The 24,314-nt window shown below is 37.5% G+C and overlaps 1 protein-coding gene across 5 annotated transcripts in view; it reads left to right on the top strand.

The window, feature by feature from the left end:
* The window catches only part of kif13a (kinesin family member 13A), a 116,767-nt gene that overhangs the window by 23,414 nt on the left and 69,039 nt on the right, over nucleotides 1-24,314 (top strand). For all 5 annotated transcript variants that reach the window (XM_051720170.1, XM_051720167.1, XM_051720168.1 and 2 more), the window contains exons 3-4: nucleotides 12,799-12,811; nucleotides 21,187-21,247. In XM_051720170.1, the coding sequence (XP_051576130.1) occupies nucleotides 12,799-12,811; nucleotides 21,187-21,247 (74 nt within the window). The remainder of the gene's footprint in view (nucleotides 1-12,798; nucleotides 12,812-21,186; nucleotides 21,248-24,314) is intronic.

Here is a 24,314-nt window from a genome sequence, read left to right as displayed (position 1 = left end):
ACACGATAAAATGTATATTCTCTATGTTAATCAGAGTTTTTGTCTGAACCAGCAGTGACGAGCAATGGTACATTATATCGATCGCTTGTTTTCTATTTTCGCATCGTGCGGGTAACTCCACCACTGTGAACTGGCACACGCCCAAAAACTTTCAAAAAAATAAGGCTGGGCATAGAAATGCATCAATTCTTCGACTACAAACTCTTCAGACATGTTTAGTAAGTTCTGTTCTCTGTTTTGTGTGCAGCTGTGTTGTGTTCTGTTTTCACTATCACTGTGGAGGACCTGTTTTTAGATAAAACGAATTTTCACTTGAACGCCCCAATGTCGCGAGGGGGCTGTGTGAACTGTTCAACCCTATCATGAACGCACACAAGAGATCAACGGCCAATGAACATTTTCACTAAATAATACATTAGATTTCAGTTTGTTTCTCACCAAATCTTATTGTATGCTTTCATAACAATCATGAGTCTCATGAATAATTTATTAGACTTCTGAATTATACTTTTGTGTTCTTTTGAAGCTTCAAGAGGTGGTCACCATAAACTGCCATTGTATGACATCACTGAGCACAACATTTTTTTTCACAATTTCTCCTTTTGTGTTGAGAAAAATAAAGAAAGTCATATAGGGTTACAACAACACAGGAGTGAGTAAACAATGACTGAATTTTAATTTTTGGGTGAACTAATCCTTTAATGCCTTGGAATGTGAAAATCATGTGGAAATATGAAATCATCTTGCTTTTGATTGGCCATTGGCCTGAAATTTGAGGTGGGATAGCATAGCTTTGCTTTGTTTTAGTTGTGAGACTAATTACTGTTTGGGAAGGGCAAGCTGCTTCCTTCCTGATGTGGCTTGTCATGTCCTTTCTGTTGATAGTCTCTCAATAAACAACCAATAATTAATCTTTGTAATTTCACTTGGTGCTGTTGAGCAACATAAGTTTGACATTTAAAAAAATTATATTTTTGTTTGTCTCTGATTACCAAATTACCAAATGTCTGCTCTGATTGCAGACATTCCTCCAATAGTGTCTGGAAATGATGTAGCAACGTCTCTTGTTTGGAACGTTTTGATTTCTTGTGATTTCTAGGTAGCAGTGATTTGTTGATTTTCTGCAGGTTTATCATCTGGTGTAAGTATACACTGTACACTCATATTAATCCACATTTGTGTGGAGAGAAACTGATGGGAATTTTCAGGAATTTAATAATTATGGTTCTGATTTCAGTTCCTTATACACAGTAAAAGTGTCTGGTTCACAGGATGATAGTAATGACAGTGAATAAGACAAGAACAGCTCTGACTGATTCAGAGTGAGTTAGTAGATTGATTCAAACCGATAACTCATGACTTTAACACTGATCTGTGAGTCTTTTTGACCGATTCATTAAAAGGAACCAGTTCATAAGAGTCATCATTCTTGATTTAGCCTATAGGGAGACCCCTATTGGGCAGGATTTCTCCAGTATCCTGAACAGAACAAGTGGATTGCGTTTTTGTCCATTGGGCCAATCTGTGCAGTTTTAACTAGTATATTAACATTTTTGACCGACTGTAACAACTATTGACCGATACTAATGCAGATATTTTTCCACTTACCTTATTTTATCATCAGATGGGTTTTGCTCAGGAATTGTGTTTTAAAAATGTAGAAAGAGTACAACAGCTTTTGTTCAAATAATAAGTAGTTTCCATTGAACATGGATTGGATCTGTTAAACACACGGCAGGCCAAAATTTTAAAGAGAGCCACAATGAAAGATAAATGGAAGATAAAATGATAATAAAAAAACTATGGATGTAAGATTAAGTTATTTTATACTTCTAAAATTTTTAGCAAGTCTGTTTTTGCAGTTCAAAACAACAGAACTCACATTTTACATGTTTGTACTGTATATAATAGAACATCACAAATTAATATTATGCAATTTTATTATGTTGGGCAATTCCAGGGAAATGTCAACCACATCAATTAAAAATAAAAAGTTGCCAAAGGAACAAAACGGCCTTTTAAATTCTACAGTGGTGTAATGGATAATGGAAAATGCCGTCTAGACCACTAGAGGGTGCCGCATGCTTACACAATGCTGACTGAAGAGCTGATTGCAGTCTATTTTTTAACGCAGCCTTTCAAGCTTTTGTAAATGCGCAAGACCTTATTGTGATTTCAATCTTAACTCAATCAATCGTGCAGCATTAGTGGATACCATACCAATATCTCAGAAGTCAAAGTTTGCTGTTTTCAAAGTGTTTGGATGGTTTTACCTCATCATGTATAGGTAAGTGCCGCTTTCACAAATGTCACGTAACAACGGTTTTTCCTCACTAATGTGAGAACGAGAAAAAATTAAAATTAAATACTGCATGTTCTTTGAAGTGCCAACCCTTCTACATTCTGTGTCTATCATTATTTCTGGATTGTGCATTTAAATTCAAAGAGGTTTTACAAAGTGAAACCATCATTTTTTACAAAATGAACCATCGTTTTTTTCAGCGTTTTCATGCTTAAACCTATTTGCCGATGGTTTTAATTTGGTCATTAATTGGCTGTTAAATATTGGCAGCCGATACATCTGTGCATCCCTAGTTTCAACCAGCAAAACTGTACAACATATTGAGCCACTGACCTTAATCCTGCAACAAATATTCCACTCCATTATGCTTCAGTAACACTTTAAGTGTCTCCTAGTATGCCAGTCCTGATCCAGAACAATAATGTGCAAACATTGAATGGTTCAGAATATACAGCAGATGTGTCTCTGGTTATGAAATTCACTTGGACGAAAAGACATTTGCTGTCAGCACGTTTAAATCTGCTGAATCTGAAATAATTAGTAGAAATGTAGGATTAGAGTTGCACAACTCTGGTAGTTTATCTTTAAAGGAATAGTTCACCCAAAAATGTCATCATTTACTCGTCCTCATGGTATTCTAAACCTATAAGGAACACAAAATTTACATGAAGAATGTTCGTGCGAATGTGTTTTCCACACTACCATGAATGTCAAGCTCCACAAAGTATAAAAGTAGTACAAAAGACTTGTGTTCTTTATTCTAAGACTTCTGAAGTCATTTGATAGTTTTCTTTGAGAAATGGACCGAAATATAAGTCGTTATTCATACAGATAATCTTCCCTTCCTCCAAAGCGCTCAGATCTCATTCGAGTTTGTTCGCATTAAAAAATGGTGCCAGATTTGACACCAACATTTTTATTTTGATAACACTTTATTTTAAGGGTCCTTAATAATGCACTAGTTAAGCATAAGTAAGACATTAATTAATGATTAACAGAATGTAGATTAAGGCTATCTTATAATTTACAACTCATTAAATGTCTTCTTTTTGTGTAGTAAGTAATGTAATTAATGCTCCATTTCAGAGATTTACTAAACAACATTAAGCCAGTAATTAAGACTAATTAGTATTGGGCTTTTTCAATAAATTGCTAAAATATATAAAAAAAAAAAAAAAAAAAAACAATTGCACATGTTTCATTTAAAATAAACTGACCTTTTTTTTTTTTTTTTTTACTGCAAATAATGTAAACCCCTAGTAAATGTAAATAAAAAAAACAATGAATAAAATGTTCCTTATTTTAAGATTAATTTTCATTAACAGTTCATTAGGAACAATTTAGTAAAAACCAGTACTAATAATAGTTTCTCTCTTAATATAGTTATAATAAACTTAAAATACCACCTAATAAGTACAAAACAATCCAATAACTTGTAGGTAAAAGTGTTACTTTAGAACAGGGTGTTTAAGAGTCATTAACCCTTTAAGCTCTGAAGGTGTTTTTAAAGATTTCCTATTTCTGTGGCATACCCAAAATTAAAGGCTGTATCTGAGAAATATTTTGTGTTGATACAACAAAGCAATCAAAAGTTATTACATTACAAATATAAATTATCATAGTGTCCAAAATGTCTCCATGTGTCCAAAAACATCTCCAAACAAATAAAACATAAAAATTGCACAAAAGAACTAATTGCACATGCAAACACAACGACTAAAGGTTTGCATAGCATGCAGACATGATTTTAATAATGAGATTTCACAGAATGAGTTTCATTCTGTGTCATTTGAGTCATCATTGAGTTTGTGTCGTGTATTTGGCGCCATCTCCTGGTGGTCATATGTAACGTTGTGCTTCATGTGGATTATCTAATGATCTTATGCATCCAAATAGCTTGTGTGTGGACAAATAGGCTGGTTGTATTCTACTCTTTGAGAGCTTTCCAACAGCATATGACACTTGGCTATTTGACGAGTTTGATGTTTTTACTGATTGCAATAATATGAACAGTGCAATTTTTTTTCACTTCTGATTTGTCTGCAAATTTCAAAGCTCTTGTCCAGTTTTGGTCATAATGCGTACGTGCATTGGAAAGTAGAGCTTCTAAGCTTTCAAACGATATCTATTTTGTGTTGGTCAAGACTGTAGTTATTAATATTGTGACAAATATTTTGTTTTCTTGCAGACCAATCCGAGCTTAAAGGGTGAATACAAAATTATAACAGTTTATTAGTAAAACCAATATAAATTACCAGTAGTCATAATTACTGTCTAAATATATTTAAATAAACTTGAATACAACCTAATAAATGTAATAAGTTGAATAGATAATTATTTTTTTTATTTAGAACAAGAGTCAAGTTGTCTTTAATAGAAGATTTTAGTAATTTATTAGTAACAGATTTTTTAAAAGGTCTGATACTAGTTAGTCTTAATTACTGGCTTAATATTGTTTAGTAAACTTGAAATTAGATCCCTGGAACAAAGCATTAATTACATTACTTTCTACACAAAAATAAGACATTTAATAATTTATGGCTAAGATAGTCTTACTCTACATTCAGTTGATTGTTAATAAATGTCTTATTTATGCTTAACTAGTGCATTATTGTGGACCCTATTGTGGAAAATAAAGTGTTACCTAAATGTTTATAACCAGTCTTTTCCTTTTTGTGTGTGTGATTTGTGGAGTGTTGCCTTGTATAGAAAATAACTCTATTTCTTAAAATAATTTTAAATAATCTTTAAAAATGCTGCTTTTTTAGTTCCACAGAAAAATAATAAGCATTGGGTTTAGAACAACATGAGTGTAAGTATCAGTAAATGACAGAATTTTCCTGTGAAATATAGGAGTGATTTACAAATAGCATGAAAATCCTCCTGAGGCAATGTGGTCCATTTTTATGTTACAGTGCAAGAAGACTTGCTCTGTATAGTGAACAATTGAAATCATATGTGGAATTTAAGGTTGGACTCTCCCCATTACATACTTCTGGACACATATAGGTCATACATGTGTATTTACATTATCTGTAAATCCATGCCACAGATTTTCCCCTAAAATCAGCACAGAAATGTGAACATAAACTCTGCAGATTCTGCTTTGGTCTGCTGGTATTGTCTACGCTCTCTTTTTCACAACAGCTCTGATGTTGCTTAATTTTATATTGCCAGAAAAATCATTGTAAATATATATTGTAAATACTCAATATTTCTCGCAGCTCTCGTGTTATGGTACAGTAGTTTGCGGTGAGGTAAGGAGGTGCTGTAGTCCACTGGCTCTGTCAGTTCTGATTAGTGGCTGGACGGTACACTAGTTAGAGGCCCATATTCACGTCCCCTCTGTGCTCTCTGCACCGGCTGTCTCATGCACACTAATGAGGGCTGGAGGCACAATGCCTCTGATTTCTGCTTCTAAACGCAGATTAGCAGTGGCACAGAAAGAGCGAACTAGCATATGGCGACTGTGTATGGGTTTATTTGTGTTTACGTTTTTTTTTTTTTTGCATTCAGAAACGATTCTGAATACCAGGAAATTCAGATGCAGTATGAAACAAGTTAGAGTATCACAAAACCACTCATGATGCTTTGTTTCTTCTGGCAGGTCCTGAATGTCATCGCTATTCTGTTCCAAGGCATTGCATTTCTTAGGATTGGGGATGGGATGATATATTGAATTTTGATACATCGCGAACCAAAAAAAAAATAACTTGCAACATTGTTTTCTGTCCATGTGATCATAAATGAAATGACCCGTCAAACATCATAATCTCTCTCTTTTTCTCGACAGTGTTTACAGGGTTCACACGAGGTCCTTAAAGTGCTTGAATTTAGCTTTTAGAAATGTAAGTACTGAGGGGGCCTGGGTAGCTCAGTGGTAAAATACGCTGGCTACCACCCCTGGAGTTCGCTAGCACGCTAGTTTGAATCCCAGGGCGTGCTGAGTGACTCCAGCCAGGTCTCCTAAGCAACCAAATTGGCCCGGTTGCTAGGGAGGGTAGAGTCACATGGGGTAACCTCCTCGTGGTCACTATAATGTGGTTCGTTCTTGGTGAGGCGCGTGGTGAGTTGAGCGTGGATGCTGTGGTGGATGGCGTGAAGCCTCCACATGCACTAAGTCTCCATCGCAACAAGCCACGTGATAAGATGCGCGGGTTGGCGGTCTCAGATGCAACTGGGATTTGTCCTCCGCCACCCGGATTGAGGCGAATCACTACGTGTCCACGAGGACTTAAAAGCGCATAGGGAATTGGGCATTCCAAATTGGAAAAAAATAAAATAAATGTAAGTACTGGAATACCTGGAAAATCGCCTTGTTTTGATGAAAAGTGCTTGAGATTAAAGCGGATCGTTTCCTCCATGTAATGTGTGTCCATCAAAGATGATGCGACTCCACTTTCATTGAATAATGTGTCTTAATATCCTTTCTGTTCTGTTCATTTTAATCTCACACAGCATGGATGCGCTATAGAAACCGAGAGATTCTCGTTGATGTTCGCTGAACCGGAACACTGTGAGCCGCTCGTTAAACTCTTAAAGTGACAGTAGGCTTTTTAGCATTTCTTATACAAATGAATATATGTAATAACTCAATGTATTACTTATAATTTATTACACATTATTTCAAACAGTGACAGCTCATATCATTATTATATATATAATTTCATGATATAATATTAATTAATACAATGTAGAATTTGTGTATTTTTACAAAGTTACATTTTTATTATAATAATGATGACAAACAAATGATAAAAAAATAAAATAGAGAAACTCTTAAGATTTAAACTTTGAGCATTTCTACTGTGTATTAAAGTACTTTATTTTCATGAGAAATTACAATGAGCATTTTGCTCAATCATTTTTCAGAAAATACAATTTCTGCTGAAATATTTTGTCATTTAAGTGTTATTATATAGAATTGAGTTTATATCGAATTGTGAACCTCGTATCGTATATTGAACCGAATCGTGAGATAGCCATATCGTCCCATCACTACTTAGGATAGATTATAAAAAGTTCAAAGGAATGCTCCTAGGTGCAATTCATGAAGAACAATATGTACTTACTTAAGAAGTCTTTTCGGGAATACAACTTTTTTCAAAAGTTAGAAAATAAGAGGAGAATAGACAGCAGTTAAGTTGAATTTTATTCTTCTTGCACAGCGGCAAATATCATAGTTGTGAATTGATTGCGAGGGATGTCCCGATACTGGTATCGGAATCTTGTCCGATACTGTGCTCATGTACTTGTACTCGTGCTCATAAAAATGCTCTGTTATTAAAAACTGATACCATTTGAATTACTAATGACATTCCTTAAACACTCAACCCTAACCCTGCACAAATTGCAATCACGTTATGTCCTAGGGTGATTATTAAACCACAAAGGCTGCGATTTAATGAGATAAATATATATAGTTTGCATGTGTTGCATACTTCAAAAACAAACAAACATGCAAATGTATGCAATTTTCCAAAGTTTGAGTCCACTTGTGAATTTTTCTGATTTAATCGTTTATTTTTCATTACAAATGATATTATCAGCATAACAGTTTCAGTGAAAATCTTGTGCAAAACCCATTGATTATGATATAAGCATGATCCTGCATGTGAATTTTCACAGAGCATCTCAAGTGCTGTAATGAAAGAAAACAGCGAGAGGAGTTTTTCGCACCTGCGTTCCAGTCTACATCTTGATGTAATCCTTCCTCATGATCACACAGCGTGTTTTCATCAGCTGAATGGGAGACTACATACTATTAAAGTGTGACGAGACTCGTGCTGAGCGTGCAAGCCATTCGCACATCACAATCTGATCAACTTTTTAGCCCTTTTCGGTGAATCGCACCTGCAAAATCCTAAAACTTTATTTCCTTAAACAATATTTATATTTTGAATAGACTCACGATGTGTGTTTATGTTTTCTCTTTTAATGGTTTAATGTAATTTTGAGTGTGATTATGGTTTAAGGAGGGTGTACCTGTATGCTGGGTTGGAAATCCCAAGGATTAATAGTGGTGTTTTCCTTATTACATCACGTGTTGTTCTGAAAGCAAAAAGAAACAAATGAAACACAGAATGTAGCCTGTCATCTGCGCAGCTTGACCGAAGCGAAGCGGGTGCGTTTACTCGCACGATTAACCGAACATGAAGCACTGCCGGCTTGTGATGCTCGAATGGCTTGCACGCGCAGCACGAGTCTGTTGGGTACACTGCAGTCTTGTCACATTTTAACTATTTGTTTAGCCTCCCATTCAGCTCAAGAAATCAAGATATAAATTGGAATGCAGGTGCAGAATTTCATATGAATAAAATAGTCTACTCCTCTCTCGCCGTTGCTGGCGTGCCAGTGATTACCCCTCAGTGTGCCAGCATTGGCCATTGGCCGTGTGCCATAGGTTGCCGACCCCTGAGATAGAAGCTTTTCAATAAAAATATCCTTTCTTGGCCCGTGTGCCCCGAAGATTTTTTCCATCTGGCCCACTTGTCGATGAAGTTGAATGTCTCTGTTGTACTGGTTATTATTAGCAGTCTTTGTGCAGTTAAAAAAAACAAGCTGTTCTTTAGGTTTTTATTTTTAGTTAGTAAATCAAATGCGATTGCATGAATCCAGTGTGGGAAAGTAATTTGTGAGGTCTTTGAAGTAAGTGGACATTTGGAGGAAGCTTGGTATTTTAGGGTCAAATAGACCAAGATGGCGGGAAAAGTAATCGAAAAGGCTTATAATTCATTTAATGCTAAAAATGATTGATAAAAATAGTAGTTCAGTCTAACTTTTTCCCAGTTTTTGTGCGCTATGTTTCTGTCCTTATAAGAGTAACGTTTTGTTAACTTAGCAATATTTCTATTGCTAATTAATAATATTGAAATTAATAGAACGCAAAAGTCCAGTTTTTTCCATATTGAAATTGATTATTAATGATGTTATATATCTTTATTACTTTATTAACTTTTTAACTGTATTATTATAACTTATAACCATAAAAAGACAGCCCTGCTGTGAGCTCCTAGGTTGTTAATCAGTGGTATAAGCCATCAGTCAGCGTTATTTCATCTTCATTTTTATTTTATTTTTTTATTTTTTCTCCCCAATGTGGAATGCCCAATTCCCAATGCGCTCTAAGTCCTCGTGGTGGCGTAGTGACTCGCCACAATCCGGGTGGTGGAGGATGAATCTCAGTTGCCTCCGCGTCTGAGACCGTCAATCCGCGCATCTTATCATGTGCCTTGTTGAGCGCGTTACCGCGGAGACGTAACGCGTGCGGAGGCTTCACGCTATTCTCTGCAGCATCCACGCACAACTCACCACGCGCCCCACCGAGAGCGAGAACCATATTATAGTGACCACGAGGAGGTTACCCCATGTGACTCTACCCTCCCTAGGAACCGGGCCAATTTGGTTGCTTAGGAGACCTGGCTGGAGTCACTCAGCACGACCTGGATTCGAACTCGCGACTCCAGGGTTGGTATTCAGCGTCTTTACTTGCTGAGCTACCCAGGCCCCATTTCATCTTCATTTTTAAAAAATTGTTTAATAGCAGAACAAACAGTGTCAAAACAGCTCTGCTGCGACCGCAAACTACTTAAATATTTGTAACTATATATATTTATATTATTTGCAGTATACTTTAGATGTATAGCTCACAACAATAGTTTTATATTTTGCCTGTTGTTTTTAATTTCGCATTCGCAAAGCTTCATGGGATTGTAGATCATTCCCTCATTGAAGTACACAATCTTGTATCTTTGTCTTTTTGTCTCATTTTCAAACATTTTTTTTCCTTCTAATCAAAGTTTGTGATGTTGTGATTAACCTTGGAGCTGGTTGGTTTGGTTCATGACTTATTTCCGGAAAAATACTTCCGGAATCAAGATGGATAAAAAAGTGGATGGGCACTTTTGCACTCTACAGTTAGTCCTCATGAATTCATTAGGTTTCCACATATAAGTTTCCATTTCTGTAAGGATACTGCCTATGTAGGTAGTAGGCAGCAAGGGAGCTCAGTAGGTTTTGAAACAGAGGATATGTTTTTGCGCACATCCTTTTTGTTCCTTACGATGATTCTTGCGTGCAGAGCAGTTGTATGAGTTTTGTCCTGTTTTGGGAGTTGTAGCCTTAACCTAACCCCAGCTGCAAAGTCCACAAGCTTTACTGAAGTTGACACAACAGAGCTATTGCGACATTCAAGGGTAAATCTCTCTCGTCCTCATGCTACAGCGCCTGTATTATGAGTCCATTCACAGGTTCACTAGCAGGAAATACCAGTGAGCAACCCAATGAACAACTACATGAATGCAAAGAGACAGTAAAGACATCAATTAAAGCTGAAGGATGTAATTTCTGTGACACAAGCGCCACTGAACGGAATTGCAAAAATAAACAATGTTTTCAAAACAGCTTTCTGAATACGCCCCTTGTCCGCTGTTGTTTAAACAGTCATTTAGTCCCGCCTCCAAACTCAAGGCATTGGTTGAGTAGCGTTGTTGGGGGTGGTTCTAAGCGGGTTGCTCAAAACAAACACAGGAATTTTTTATAGTGCCACAGAGACACAGTGTTTACAGTTTTCGAGAAAATTAACCAATGAATGGCTTACTTATGCAGTGGCAAGAAAAAGCATGTGAACGCTTTGGAATTACCTGCATTTATGTATAAATTTGTCTAAAAATCTGGTTTGATCTTCACCTAATTTAAACAAACAGTGTTTTTAAACAAATGACACAAATTACTGTATTGTTCTTGTACATACTGAATATATCATACAAACATTCACAGTGTAGGCTGTAAAAAGTATGTGAACCCCTAGGCTAATGACATCAACAAAAGCTAATTAGAGGAGTTGGCAAACCTGGCATCCAATTAATGAAATGAGATTGGAGGTGTGGGTTAGAGCTACTTTGACTTATAAAAAGCACTCAAACATTTTGAGTTTGCTATTCACAAGAAGCATCTGCTGACGTGGACCATGCCTTGCAAAACAGAGATCTCAGAAGACCTACGACCAAGAATTGTTTCTTTGCATAAAGCTGGAAAGGGTTATAAAGTTATCTTGAAGAGCTTAGATATTCATCTGTCCACAGTTAGACAAATTGTCTATAAATGGAGATGATTTAGTACTATAGGTACTCTCTCTAGAAGTGGCCGTCCAGCCAAGATGACTCAAAGGGCACACCGCAGAATGCTCAATGAGGTAAAAAAGGACCCTAGAGTGACAGATAAAGACTTGAAGGAATCATTGGAACTGGTGAACATCTCTGTTCATGAGTCAACTGTACAGAAAACATTAAACAGGTATGGTATTCATGGCAGGACACTATGAAGAAAGCTACTGCTTTCCAACAAAAACATTGCTGTACACCTGAAGTTTGCCAAAGACCACCTTGACAGTCCACAACACTACTGGGAAAATGTTTTGTGGCCTGATGAAACTAAGGTTGAATTGTTTGGGAAGAACACGCATCACTACATATAAAAAAGGGCACTGCATACCAATATGAAAACATCATCCCAGCGGTGAAGTACGGTGGAGGGAGCATCATGATTTGGGGCTGCATTGCTGCTATGGGGCCTGGCCCGCTTGCCATCATCGAGGGGAAAAATGAATTCCCAAGTTTATCAAGATATCCTACAGGATAATGTCAGGGTGGATGTGTGCCAGCTGAAGCTCAGTAGAAGTTGAGAGATGCAGCAGGACAATGACCCTAAACATCGAAGTAAATCCACTACAGAACGGCTTAAAAAAAGAAAATCCATCTTTTGGAGTGTCCTAGTCAGAGCCCAGACCTTAACCCAATAGAGATGCTGTGGAATGACCTCAGGAGAGCCGTTCACACCAGATATCCTGAGAATATGGCTGAGCTGAAGCAGTTCTGTAAGGAGGAATGATCCAAAATTTCTTCTGAACGTTGTGCAGGTTTAATCCGCAGCTACCGGAAACGCTTGGTTGATGTTATTGCTGCCAAAGCAGGATCGACCAGTTATTAAATCCAAGGGTTCACTTACTTTTTCCAAAGCACTGTGAATGTTTAATAGGATGTGTTCAGTAAAGACATGAAAGATTATAATCGTTTGTGTGTTGTTAGCTTAAGCACATTGTGTTTGTCTGTATGTGTGACTTTGATGAAAATGAGATCAAATTTTATGTCCAATTAATGCAAAAACCAGCTAATTCCAAAGGGTTCACATACTTTTTCTTGCCATTGACTGTAGTTGTCTGCATATTAAGGTGGAATAGAAGAAAGTATTTTAACACTGAAAAAGTTACTTAAGCTTTAATCAGCTTTAAAGTCATTTATGATGTTTGAAGGGCAAAGAAATGACCCAGAAACGAGGCCGTTGTTTTGTCATGTTGAGTGTGATGGAAAGCAGGTTTTTTTTTTGCCAGTTTTAAGACAGTCTACGAATGCTGCTGACTTTGTCTTTTGTTCTTTATTTGTCCTTGTGGAACCCACGTGTCCTGTCCTGGTTTGGAACCGACGCCTCTTCACACACAGGAAACAGCCAAAGGTAAGACACATGCATGTCCTTATTTTTTATTTTTATTTTTTTGGGGGATTTTTCCCCTTTTTCTCCCAATTTGGATTGCCCAATTCCTAATGTGCTTTTAAGTCCTCGTGGTCGCATAGTGATTCGCCTCAGTCCGGGTGGCGGAGGACGAATCCCAGTTGCCTCCGCGTCTGAGACAGTCAACCCGCGCATCTTATCACGTGGCTTGTTGAGTGCGTTGCCACGGAGACACAGCGCGTGTGGAGGCTTCACGCCATCCACCGCGGCAACCACGCTCAATTCACCATGCGCCCCACCGAGAACAAACCACATTATAGCGACCACGAGGAGGTTACCCCATGTGACTCTACCCTCCCTAGCAACCGGGCCAATTTGGTTGCTTAGGAGACCTGACTGGAGTCACTCAGCATGCCCTGGGATTCGAACTAGCGAACTAGCGAACTCCAGGGGTGGTAGCCAGTGTATTTTACCACATGCATGTCCTTATATTTGTTCTTTGTTTATCTTAAACCGTGTCCTAACCAGACAAGATACATCAAGATTCCAGCAACAAGCTGTCCATTTAAAAACAAAGAAATAAATCATTTTATTTTTAAATAAAATAACTTGCATAAAAATAATACAATATATTTTAATTAAAATATCATTTATCACAAAATAACATCATAACTTTTGAAAATGTTGTTTAAACTACACATTGTCATTTGAACAACTTGTCCGTAATGATACTGATTTGAGTTTCACGAATTTTAAGTATACCAAACATTGCTTCATTTCTTAAAGTAATGACAACTTCAGTTCACTGATTCAAATATTGATTCTGAAACCGCTCTGACTCAACATCAACGTGTTTCTTCAATCAAAAGATGTATTTTATTCACAAGCATCGTTTACCTCCTGCATCCTTCCGGTGGGTCATCAGACGATTATAAACGTCTGTGTGAATGTGTCAGGCCTCAAACGTCTCGTGAACATCCACAAAGAGCTACAATGTGTGAGGCAGTAAGCAGACACACAGGGCCAGTGTAAACGCATTCAAAGCTGCATTGTTGCTGCACCCTTCTCCCCCCCTCGTACTCGCAGACGGAGAGCTGGCATTGTGCTTGGCTGGCAGACAGGCTGCAGCAGACGAATGCTGGAGGACTGGTGAGGGTCCAGGGTTCTGGAATATTAGCCAGTTTTTTTTGTTGATGATTTCTGGAAAGAGTAAGTGACTAAAAATATACTGAATGTGCTAAATAGTTGCGAAACGTTGCATTTCAGTCTTATTTACTAACCATGTGCAGTCCATTTGAACCAGGTGTTAACTGTGCTGGCATAGCACTGTAAGGGGCGCAAAAACAATAGGTGCAGTATAAGTAACGTTCAAGGTGACGCCAAAGTTTATATTGCACACCCCCTGAGTGTAATTGGGTTGTATATTTATCCCTATAACGCCGCCTGTATCAAATTTGATAGGCTATTTTCTAAACCCTGTGCATCATTAACGTAATCAAAATTTAGCTGAAAATCCTGTTGTCTAGATGTCTGCTGCCACCTGGACATTTCACGGGCATTTCATGATGGAAAAATATTTTTAAAAAATTTCCAAAAATGTCTGCTTTTGTATTGCATGCACTCTTTTTTTTATGTGAACTCTTTGCTGATTTTAAAGTAAAAGTGACAGTATTGAATATATTGTTACTGATATTTTAAAATGAGTATTTGTTATATAAGCAACTTGTGCATGGTTAAAATTTTGAATATTATTTTATTGAAAACGCTCTTTGAAATCCATGTATCAAATATGATACAACAGGCTTTTGAGGAATATCTCTCAATCACCATTACTTTACATGCATGCCCGCCACAAAAGAAAACCAAAATCACAGAGCTTTGAAAATTCTGACATATACTTTTTATAAGATATATTTAAAGTGTGAACTAATAGTTCTGTGTATTTTCATACACTGCCTGGCCAAAATAAAACTTGCATGCTCTAATATTTCGTTGGACCACCTTTAGATTTGATCACGGCGTGCATTCGTCGTGGCATAGTTTCGACAACCTTATGCAACGTCACAACATTTATTTCCATCCAGAGTTGCATTAATTTTGGCCGAGATCTTGTATTGGTGACGGGAGAGTCGAACCACTCCCTAAAGTCTTCTCCAGCACATCCCAAAGACTTTCAATGGGGTAAAGGTCAGGACTCTGTGATGACCAGTTCATGTGTGAAAATGATTCCTCATGCTCCCTGAACCACTCTTTCACAATTTAAGCCCGATAAATCTTGGCATTGTCATCCTGGAATATGCCCGTGTTGTCGTGGATGAAAAAATCCATTGATGGGATAACCTGGTCATTCAGTACATTCAGGTAGTCAGCTGACTTCATTTTATTGCCGTATAACATAACTGAGCCTCAACCTGACCAATTGAAGCAACCCCAGATCATCACACTGCCTCCAGAGGCTTGTACAGTGGGCACTATGCATGAAGAGTGGCCTGTTACCCTGAAGCACCCATCGCTTCTGGACTCATCAGACCACATGATCTTTTTCCATTGCTCCACAGTCCAATCTTTATGCTCTCTAGCGAATTAAGTTCCTTTTTCGGATTAGCCTCACTAACAAGTGGCTTTCTTGTGGTCACACAGCTGTTTAGTCCCAATCCTGTAAGTTCTCGTCTCATTGTGTGTGTGGAAATGCTCTTAGATTTTCTAAGCGTTTTAGTGATCTCTGATCACGATCATTCAAGATTTTTTTCCGACCACATTTCTTCCGCAAAGCTGACGGTTCACCACTATCCTTCCAGATTTTAATAATGCGTTGGAGTGTAACTACTTTTACGTTTTCTGTAGTTAAACTACTTTGAATTATACGTATCCTGTAGCTTGTCAAACAGCTGCCCCAACACTGCTGCCAAACCCACTATTTTATTATTTTTTTTTATTATTATTTTCTCCCCTTTTCTCCCCAATTTGGAATGCCCAATTCCCAATGCGCTCTAAGTCCTGGTGGTGGCATAGTGACTCGCCTCAATCCGGCTGGCAGAGTACGAATCTCAGTTGCCTCCGCGTCTGAGACCGTCAATCCGCACATCTTATCACGTGGCTTGTTGAGCACGTTACCGCAAAGACATAGTGCATGTGGAGGCTTCACGCTATTCTCCACAGCATCCATGCACAACTCACCACACGCCCCTGGAGTCGCGAGTTTGAATCCAGGGTGTGCTGAGTGACTCCAGCCAGGTCTCCTAAGCAACCAAATTGGCCCAGTTGCTAGGGAGGGTAGAGTCACATGGGGTAACCTCCTCATGGTCGTTATAATGTTGTTATGGTCGTGGTCCATGGTCGTTATAACGTTATAATGTGATAAACTCGCGACTCCAGGTGTGGTAGTCAGCGTCTTTACTCGCTGAGATACCCAGGCCCCAAAACCCGCTATTTAAAAAAAAAAAGTTTCAAATCATTTTACTAACACTTTGAACTATTTATCATTGCTCCCTCCTCTTAGGATTGACAAAGTCAGTTGAAGATAAAGTAAAAATGGCAAAAAAAAATATCACCATTTGTCCTTCAAAGACAAAAATGTTAATATTATATATTATATATATTATTATATATTTATTATATCTTTCAGTGAGTTAATTATTTTTAACCAACATCAGTCCTGATCTTAACTACCAAATATTCATTCATTTTCAGGATTTTAACCCTTTAAATGCCAGTTTGTTTACATAATGCCACTGTAGTTTTTTACACACACACACACACACATTTCTCAGTACACACATACAGAACACACTCTGATATCCATACCAACACACACACACAATTTTAGATGCATCATTTATTCAATTGTCCTGCAGTGCTCTATAATACAGCAAAAAGAGAATAGGGAAAAAGCTTGTATTTGCTCCATAGGCTAAACATGAGAAAAATGGCGCCATCTGCTGGAAAATATTAAAATGTAAATTTTGAAGCCAGGGCTCCAGAATGAAAGCATAATATCATAGAATTCATGATTTTATGCTTTAATGGCAGTGGGATCAAATATTGCAGTTTGAATGGGTTTCAATGGGGACATTTTTGTCCTGAAGGTCCTGAGTGTAACTATTTTGTGTACACAGTGTAATATAGATGTATTATAGGAACTGAGGTTCAAATATAGAAATTCTGCCAAAAATACACACCTTTGGCCAAATTTATGCTGTTGGCTTTAACACAGACAAAATGATCGAAAAAACAAAAATGAAAAAGACAAAAATGTCCCGAAGGTCGCACAAAGGTTAATATTCAGCTGGGTTACAAAATATAGATAAGTGAAGTTGTAGTTTTTTCACACCTGGTTCAGTCACCAAAATGATTTTAGTAAAAATATATCTAGAGAAATATAGCTTTTTTTTTTTTTTATTACTTTATTGTTGTATTGGAGCATATAAATTATATTTGTTATGTAAATTAAATGCTATTTTTCCTTGTGTTTGGATGAAATGATGGTTCCTCTGAATTAAAGTCAGTTTTATTCACATTTTTACTTAAATGTAGTGTGGTGTATCATGCTTTATAAAAACTTGAAAAGCTCTGCCAATGGAACAAAATACACATTAATAATATAATTCTTTGCAGTGTAGCGTATGATTAACAATTATGTGTTTGGAAACTAACAGTTTGATAGCTGTATTTGAGAGGCCCGTACAGCCTGTTGCTCCGGAAACACAAGTCACCAAAAGCAGGAATTTACATAGCTTTTTTTCAGATTTATGTATTCTAATTAACCTTGCCTCCACAAAAGGCAGTTTCCCATCAGTAATGGCTGCTGTACACAAACTCTTTAAGAATGTGTCTCAGGATAGACCACAGGGAAAATTTACTGCAGTCAGAGGTTGCTCTTTCATAGCTCGGGACGACTTAATGTAGCTCTCAGTTATGTTTCGTTGAAGTGTAAGCTTTGTCTCAGTTGTTTCTGAGACAACATTTCATAGGGTAATTCCATCAAATCAACTAAGTTCCACAAATTGTATATTTTGTTAATACTTTTCTGAAGAGAGAAAAACAAATAAATAAAGCTGCAAGTAGGGGTGTGCGATATTGACAAAAAAGGATATCTCGCTATTTTCTGGGATTTCGTCGATAACGATAAGTATTTTTGCATCCTTCAAAAATGTGTTTGTAAAAGTCTTATATTGTACTAGCTGGCTCTTGTTATCAGGATTTTTTTTTTTTAATTATAAAAAAAACAAAACATGTATTCCCTTTTCTCCCAATTTGGAATGCCCAATTCCCACTACTTAGTAGGTCCTTGTGGTGGCGCGGTTACTCACCTCAATCCGGGTGGTGGAGGACAAGTCTCAGTTGCCTCCGCTTCTGAGACCGTCAATCCACGCATCTTATCACGTGACTCGTTATGCGTGACACCGTGGAGACTCACAGCATGTGGAGGCTCATGCTACTCTCCGCGATCCACACACAACTTACCACACGCCCCATTGAGAGCGAGAACCCCTAATCATGACCACGAGGAGGTTACCCCATGTGACTCTACCCTCCCTAGCAACCGGGCCAATTTGGTTGCTTGGGAGACCTGGCTGGAGTCACTCAGCACGCCCTGGATTCAGACTCGTGACTCCAGGGGTGGTAGTCAGCGTCAATACTTGCTGAGCTACCCAGGCCCCTTGTTATCATGATATTAAAATTTTTTGCGACAACCTCCATGCGAGTGAGGATGACCCACGTCTAGCATTGCGAGGCTGGTGCTGTCTGTATTTTGTCTCCTGGCACTATTTGTTCACTCATTTTTAACTTCAGTCATACATTTTTAGGCAGCTACGCTAGCTTAACTTGTTGTGTGGTGACCATGTACACCATATATACATATTGCACACCCCTAGCTGCAAGCAGCAATAATGGGACCAAGCACTGCAATGGCATGTTAGAAAGTTTGATTGGACATCACTGATTATGACATTAAGAAAAGCAGTATAAAACAATATACCGTAGGTAGAATTGCTAATGTAACAATAATTTTAACTATAATTTTTGACCAATAGATGGTGCTGTCACCAAATTTATGTGATGCTGTCTGGGTCTGGTCACAATGACATATACAAAGTTTCACGTCAATACTGCAAAGCATTGCCAAGATACAGCCTCAGATGCTTTTTGGCATCTTGCCATCAAATTTGATGGTGCGCTATACGAGAACCGTTGGGTTTATTGAAAAGCTTTTAATAACATTTTGTCATGAGTGTCCCTAGATGATACATGACAAATTTCGTGCGAATCGGACTTGCGGCCTAGCAGGTGTTCGAAAAAGTATGTTTCCAATTTAATTAAAAATGGCTGACAGGAAGAATGAACGACCATGGAAAATTGGGGATTATTGTACTCGGCATGACCCAAGAAATCTACAGAGAGCAGTTGCAAGACGATAGGCCAAACTAGTTATACACATTTTTAAACATTCTGTTATAACTTTTGACCACAAGGTGACGCTGCCTCAAAACGTTATAGGTACCCTCAGGGCATAGTGCTGATGATGCATAACGAGTTTCGTAATGGTACACCAGTGCGTTTGTAAAATACAGCATTTTATGATAAAATTCTAAATTGCTGACGCCCAGTATGGCCGACATAGGAAAATTGGGTATTAGTCAACTCTGTATACCCCAAGGAATCTAAAGAGACAATTCTCATAATTTTAGGCCAAATTATTCAGAAGTTATAAGCCACAAAAATAGCCATTTTTCATATCTCCTGACCACTAGGTGGCACTGTGCTGAATCTGTGCAGGTCCCCTCCAGTCATAATGGCTATGATATATACCAATTTTCGTGTCAATACGCTATGGCGTTGCAAAGATACAGCCATGCGTCCATTTTGGCGTGGTCGCCGTCATGTTCGTTGAAGTACTTATTGAGAACGGTTTGGTCTATCAAAAAGCATTTAATAACTTTTTGTCCACAGTGTCCCTAGATGATGCACCAAAAATTTTGTGAAAAACGGACTTGCGGTCTAGGAGAAGTTTCAAAAGTAGTTTCAAAAGTTATGAGCATAAACATAAGTGAAATTTTGAACAGTTGGTGGCGCTAGAGGGTTTGCGTTAGAGACCCCATATTTGGAACAGTTATAGTTCAGAGTGTCCTCTATCATTGTGCCAAATTTCACCACTTTCTTATGTACGGTTCTATGGGCTGCCATAGACTAAAATGGTGGAGGAAGAAGAAGAAGAAGAACACTAATGAATACAATAGGTGTCTACGCACTTTCAGTGCTTGGCCCCTAATGATGCAAATCAAAATATTAAATGTCATTGATCAATATTTACTTAGTAATCCATTATTTTGGGCGGGTAGGGCATCAAAAAACACAGACGGAATCGCAGAATCCAATCATAAAATCGGAATTAACTATAAAATGCGGAATGTCCCGGAATTTGACATGTTTGTGATAAAATGATTGTATGAATGCAAAAGTAATCACATTTAAATCGTTATGTGTCCTAGTGTGATGATTAAACCACAAAAGGCTGTGATTTAGTGAAATGAATATACAGTCTGCATGTGCTGCGCACTTCAAAATTAAAGGCATTGTCTCATTATTTACTCACCCTCATGCCATCTTCTGCTGAACACAAAGGACGATTTTTTGATGAATATCTCAGCTCAATGCAAGTAAATGGTGGCCAAAACTGTGAAGCTCCAAAAAGCACATAAAGGCGGCATAAAAGCAATCAATATGACTCCAGAGGTAAAATTAATGTCTTCTAAATCGATCGCTTTGGGTGAAAAACAAATCAATATCTGTTCGCTCTTCAGTGCGCATTCATAATAGGACCAAGTTCACACAGAATCTCACGTGACCAAATGAAAGCATTTTCAATGGTTGAAAACCAAATGTGGGTCTAGTTTTTCTTGTCTAACAAAACAAAGAATGTACCTTAATTTATTTATTTCAATCTCCATTTTCAAGAGTCTAAAAATACACTTTTTAGTAAGAAAAAGGGACACATGTGGCTCTTTAGTTAGTGCAATACCTATCTAATTTTGGGATTTCAGAAATGAACATCTGCAAAGCTCAGGAATGCATAATTAGGGGTCCAAACACCAACGATGCTGAAACTCTACTGTATATGATTTAATACATAAAACATCTGTACAGACTGATCGAGTTTAAGTGTTAAAGATGAAGTGTGTGTGAACTGGAACTGTAGTATTTTCTCATTCAGTCAGTGTGTTTGTCTTTAATCTGGGATTCAGACAAGCAGCATCATGTTCTGTCTGGAATAAATCAACACATTAATTCTTCTTTTGTCTGTATGTCTCTGACCCGACCAGCATCAGCAGGAACATGCCAGAACTCGCTCACAACTCTCTTTGTGTCTACTTCTACAGGTGTTTGCCTTCGACTACTGTTTCTGGTCCATGGATGAATCCAACATCCCAAAGTATGCCGGTGAGTCAATATCAAACATGACATCATTTTCCATTCACTCTGCTGGAAAAAAAGTCACACACTAAAAATATCCAGTAAAAAGATCTCAACATCCTTAAAGGGATAGTTCACCCAAAAATGAAAATCCTCTCATCATTTACTCACCCTCATGCCATCCTAGATGTGTATGACTTTCTTTCTTCTGCTGAACACAAATTAAGATTTGTAGAAGAATATTTTAGCCCTGTAGGTCCATACAATGCAAGTAAATGGTGAACAGAACTTTGAAGCTCCAAAAAGCACATACAAGCACCATAAAAGTAATCCACACGACTCCAATGGTTTAATCCATGTCTTCAGAAGTGATATGACAGGTGTGGATGAGAAACAGATCAATATTTAAGTCCTTTTGTACTATAAATCTCCACTTTCACTTTCACATTCTGTAAAAAAAGGATTGAAATATTGATCTGTTTCTCTAAGTGACTGCATCGCTTATGAAGACATATATTAAACAATTGGAGTCGTATAGATTACTTTTATGCTGCTTTTATGTGCTTTTTGGAGCTTCAAAGTACTGGTCACCATTCACTTGCATGGTATGGACTTACAGAGCTGAAATATTCTTCTAAAAATCTTTGTTTGTGTTCTGCAGAAGAAAGAAAGTCATAAACAATAAACATAAACGCTTTAAAACAAGAAACGTTTACTTGAGAAGCAAAATATATCTTAAATGAAGTGTATTTTTCTTACCATATTCATACATTTTTTTTCTTCTCATTTTAAGCATAAATCTAACAAAATATAATGAGGTTTCATTTTAAAAAATTGCCAATTGTGTAAGAGCAATTGCTACACCCCCCACCCCCACCCCCGCTCCCGCTCCCTAAGCCCCGAACCTCCTCAAGTCCTACAAACGCCTCTGATGATCACCTACATATTATTTTTGGTATTGTGTTTGGGAAGTGACACAAAAATGCCCAGCGAATCTTGAAGTTGGTTGGCCATTTTTTTGGGTGATTCTTGTCGTCAAAGGAAGTCTTGCTGGTTTAACTAATTAAGAAGTTTGGTAGTGACACCAGCCTCAATAAACTCAATTCTGTTATTGATTTTTTATTCCATTATGGTGCATTCCATTAAACTACACTTAAATGTAACACATTGATGTTTTTCTTCTAAGTAATTCAGGTATTAGTTAATTATAGTCTTCCTGTTCAAACTTGCCAAAACAAAGCCTGTCTGATAATCTGTTGACTTTACTAAGTGTACATGGATCATCTGTCATTCTTAATGAATATAATGGTCTATTCATGAAGCTGAGTGGTAATTAAAGTCATTTTTGAAAGGTAATTTGCTGTTGTCAGGTCATACACAGGCCCTTACATTTAAAATTCTGTAAAAATAAAAACTTCAGATTTCAGTGGAATTTGGCACGCCAGCGGGCCCGCAAGAAAAACAAATAATTTGTCAAATTATTAATAACAACAGTCTTGACCAACACATAAATAGGTATCGTTTGAAAGCTTAGAAGCTCTACTTTCCAATGCATGTATGCATTATGACCAAGACTGAACAAGTTTTTTTAAATTGCAGACAAATCAGAAGTGCTCCGTTCTGATAATGTGCACTCTACATACTGATCAAATAGCCATGTGTGATATGTCGATGGAAAACTCTCAAAGAGTAGAATACAACCAGCCTATTTGTTTGACTCACAGACAAAAATATAGCGAGTATTAGCTAAGTATATATCTTTGACAGTTATATTGGTGTTGCTTATATGCTGCGTTTTCACTTATAGATTCACGAAAAATAAACAGATCATACAATATCACATATCATTACTTAGATGAGGTGATTATCTTTCAAACAAGTCCACACACAAGGTAATCGGATGCATAGATCATTAGATAATCCCAAGGAGCTCTAAAATTCCTGGAGAGAGCTATGAGTTAACATTCCCAATTATCTCTATTACGGTGCTCAGTTGGCGCAGGGTCCCCGCGACCACCCTGGAAGTAGGTGCCATCCTAGCACAAGTTGTGACATGAGTTGATGTACAGCCGCGGAAAAATGATGTCCTCACAACACAAACCGCTGGAATCTTACACAAGACCCTGTAGAGTGGCGATTAGCACAATTAAAAGCTGAACACGTTGGCATGTCGGCTTTCAATGCAAAATAAAATACATGAATCATCCAACGTTTATACTAATTAACCTTTTCACTTATTGCTGACCTGCATAAGACTGCAAAACCAATAGTTCTCATTTAAGTAAACAGGTGTCTTGTCGTCGTCTCTTGCTGTCACTCAAACAAGGATGCAAATTAAATTAGTTTCTAACCTCAGGCGAGTGGGTGCTCGAGCTTGGCCAGTGCTTTCAGGCTTGTGACGTCAACAGTATGATATAGGGAAAAATAAGTAAATTTCATGCTTTTAGCAGCCCGCCAAAAAAAAAAAAAAAAAGGTCATCAGAAAAAGATGTAGTGCAATGTGATTAAATGTTTGTGATCAAAATGTTTCTTGTAAAAAAAAAAAAAATCGTCAGAATACATGATTGTTTCTGAATGGCCGTCAATGGAGAAAACATGCTGTTAAGCACCGAGGGTGTAGTTCCAGCATCTACCAGCAGGGGCTACCGGGACCTGCTAAACAGCTAATTCCTGCCCCACTGGATAATCCACATGAAGCACAATGTTACATATGGCCACCAGGAGATGGCGCCAAATACATGACACAGACTCAATGATGACTCAAATGACACAGAATGAAACTCATTCTGTGAAATATCATTACTAAAATCATGTCTGCATGCTGTGCAAACCTTTAGTTATTGTTGTGTTTGCATGTGTAATTAGTTCTTATGTACAATTATTACGTTTTATTTGTTTGGAGAGGCTTTTGGACACATGTAGACGCTATTAGACTATTATAAATTATTTTTGTAATATTATAACTTTTGATTGCTTTGTCGTATTAACACAAAATTTTTCTCAGATACAGCTGACATGACTGGGAACAAAACAAACCCAGTTTTTAGGAGACATCTTATTTACACCTGGAGATATATAATGTCAAATCAGAAAA

The sequence above is a fragment of the Myxocyprinus asiaticus genome, chromosome 16, assembly GCF_019703515.2.
Source record: "Myxocyprinus asiaticus isolate MX2 ecotype Aquarium Trade chromosome 16, UBuf_Myxa_2, whole genome shotgun sequence".
Taxonomy (NCBI): Eukaryota; Metazoa; Chordata; class Actinopteri; order Cypriniformes; family Catostomidae; genus Myxocyprinus; species Myxocyprinus asiaticus.
This window is presented reverse-complemented; position numbering and strand designations above follow the sequence as displayed.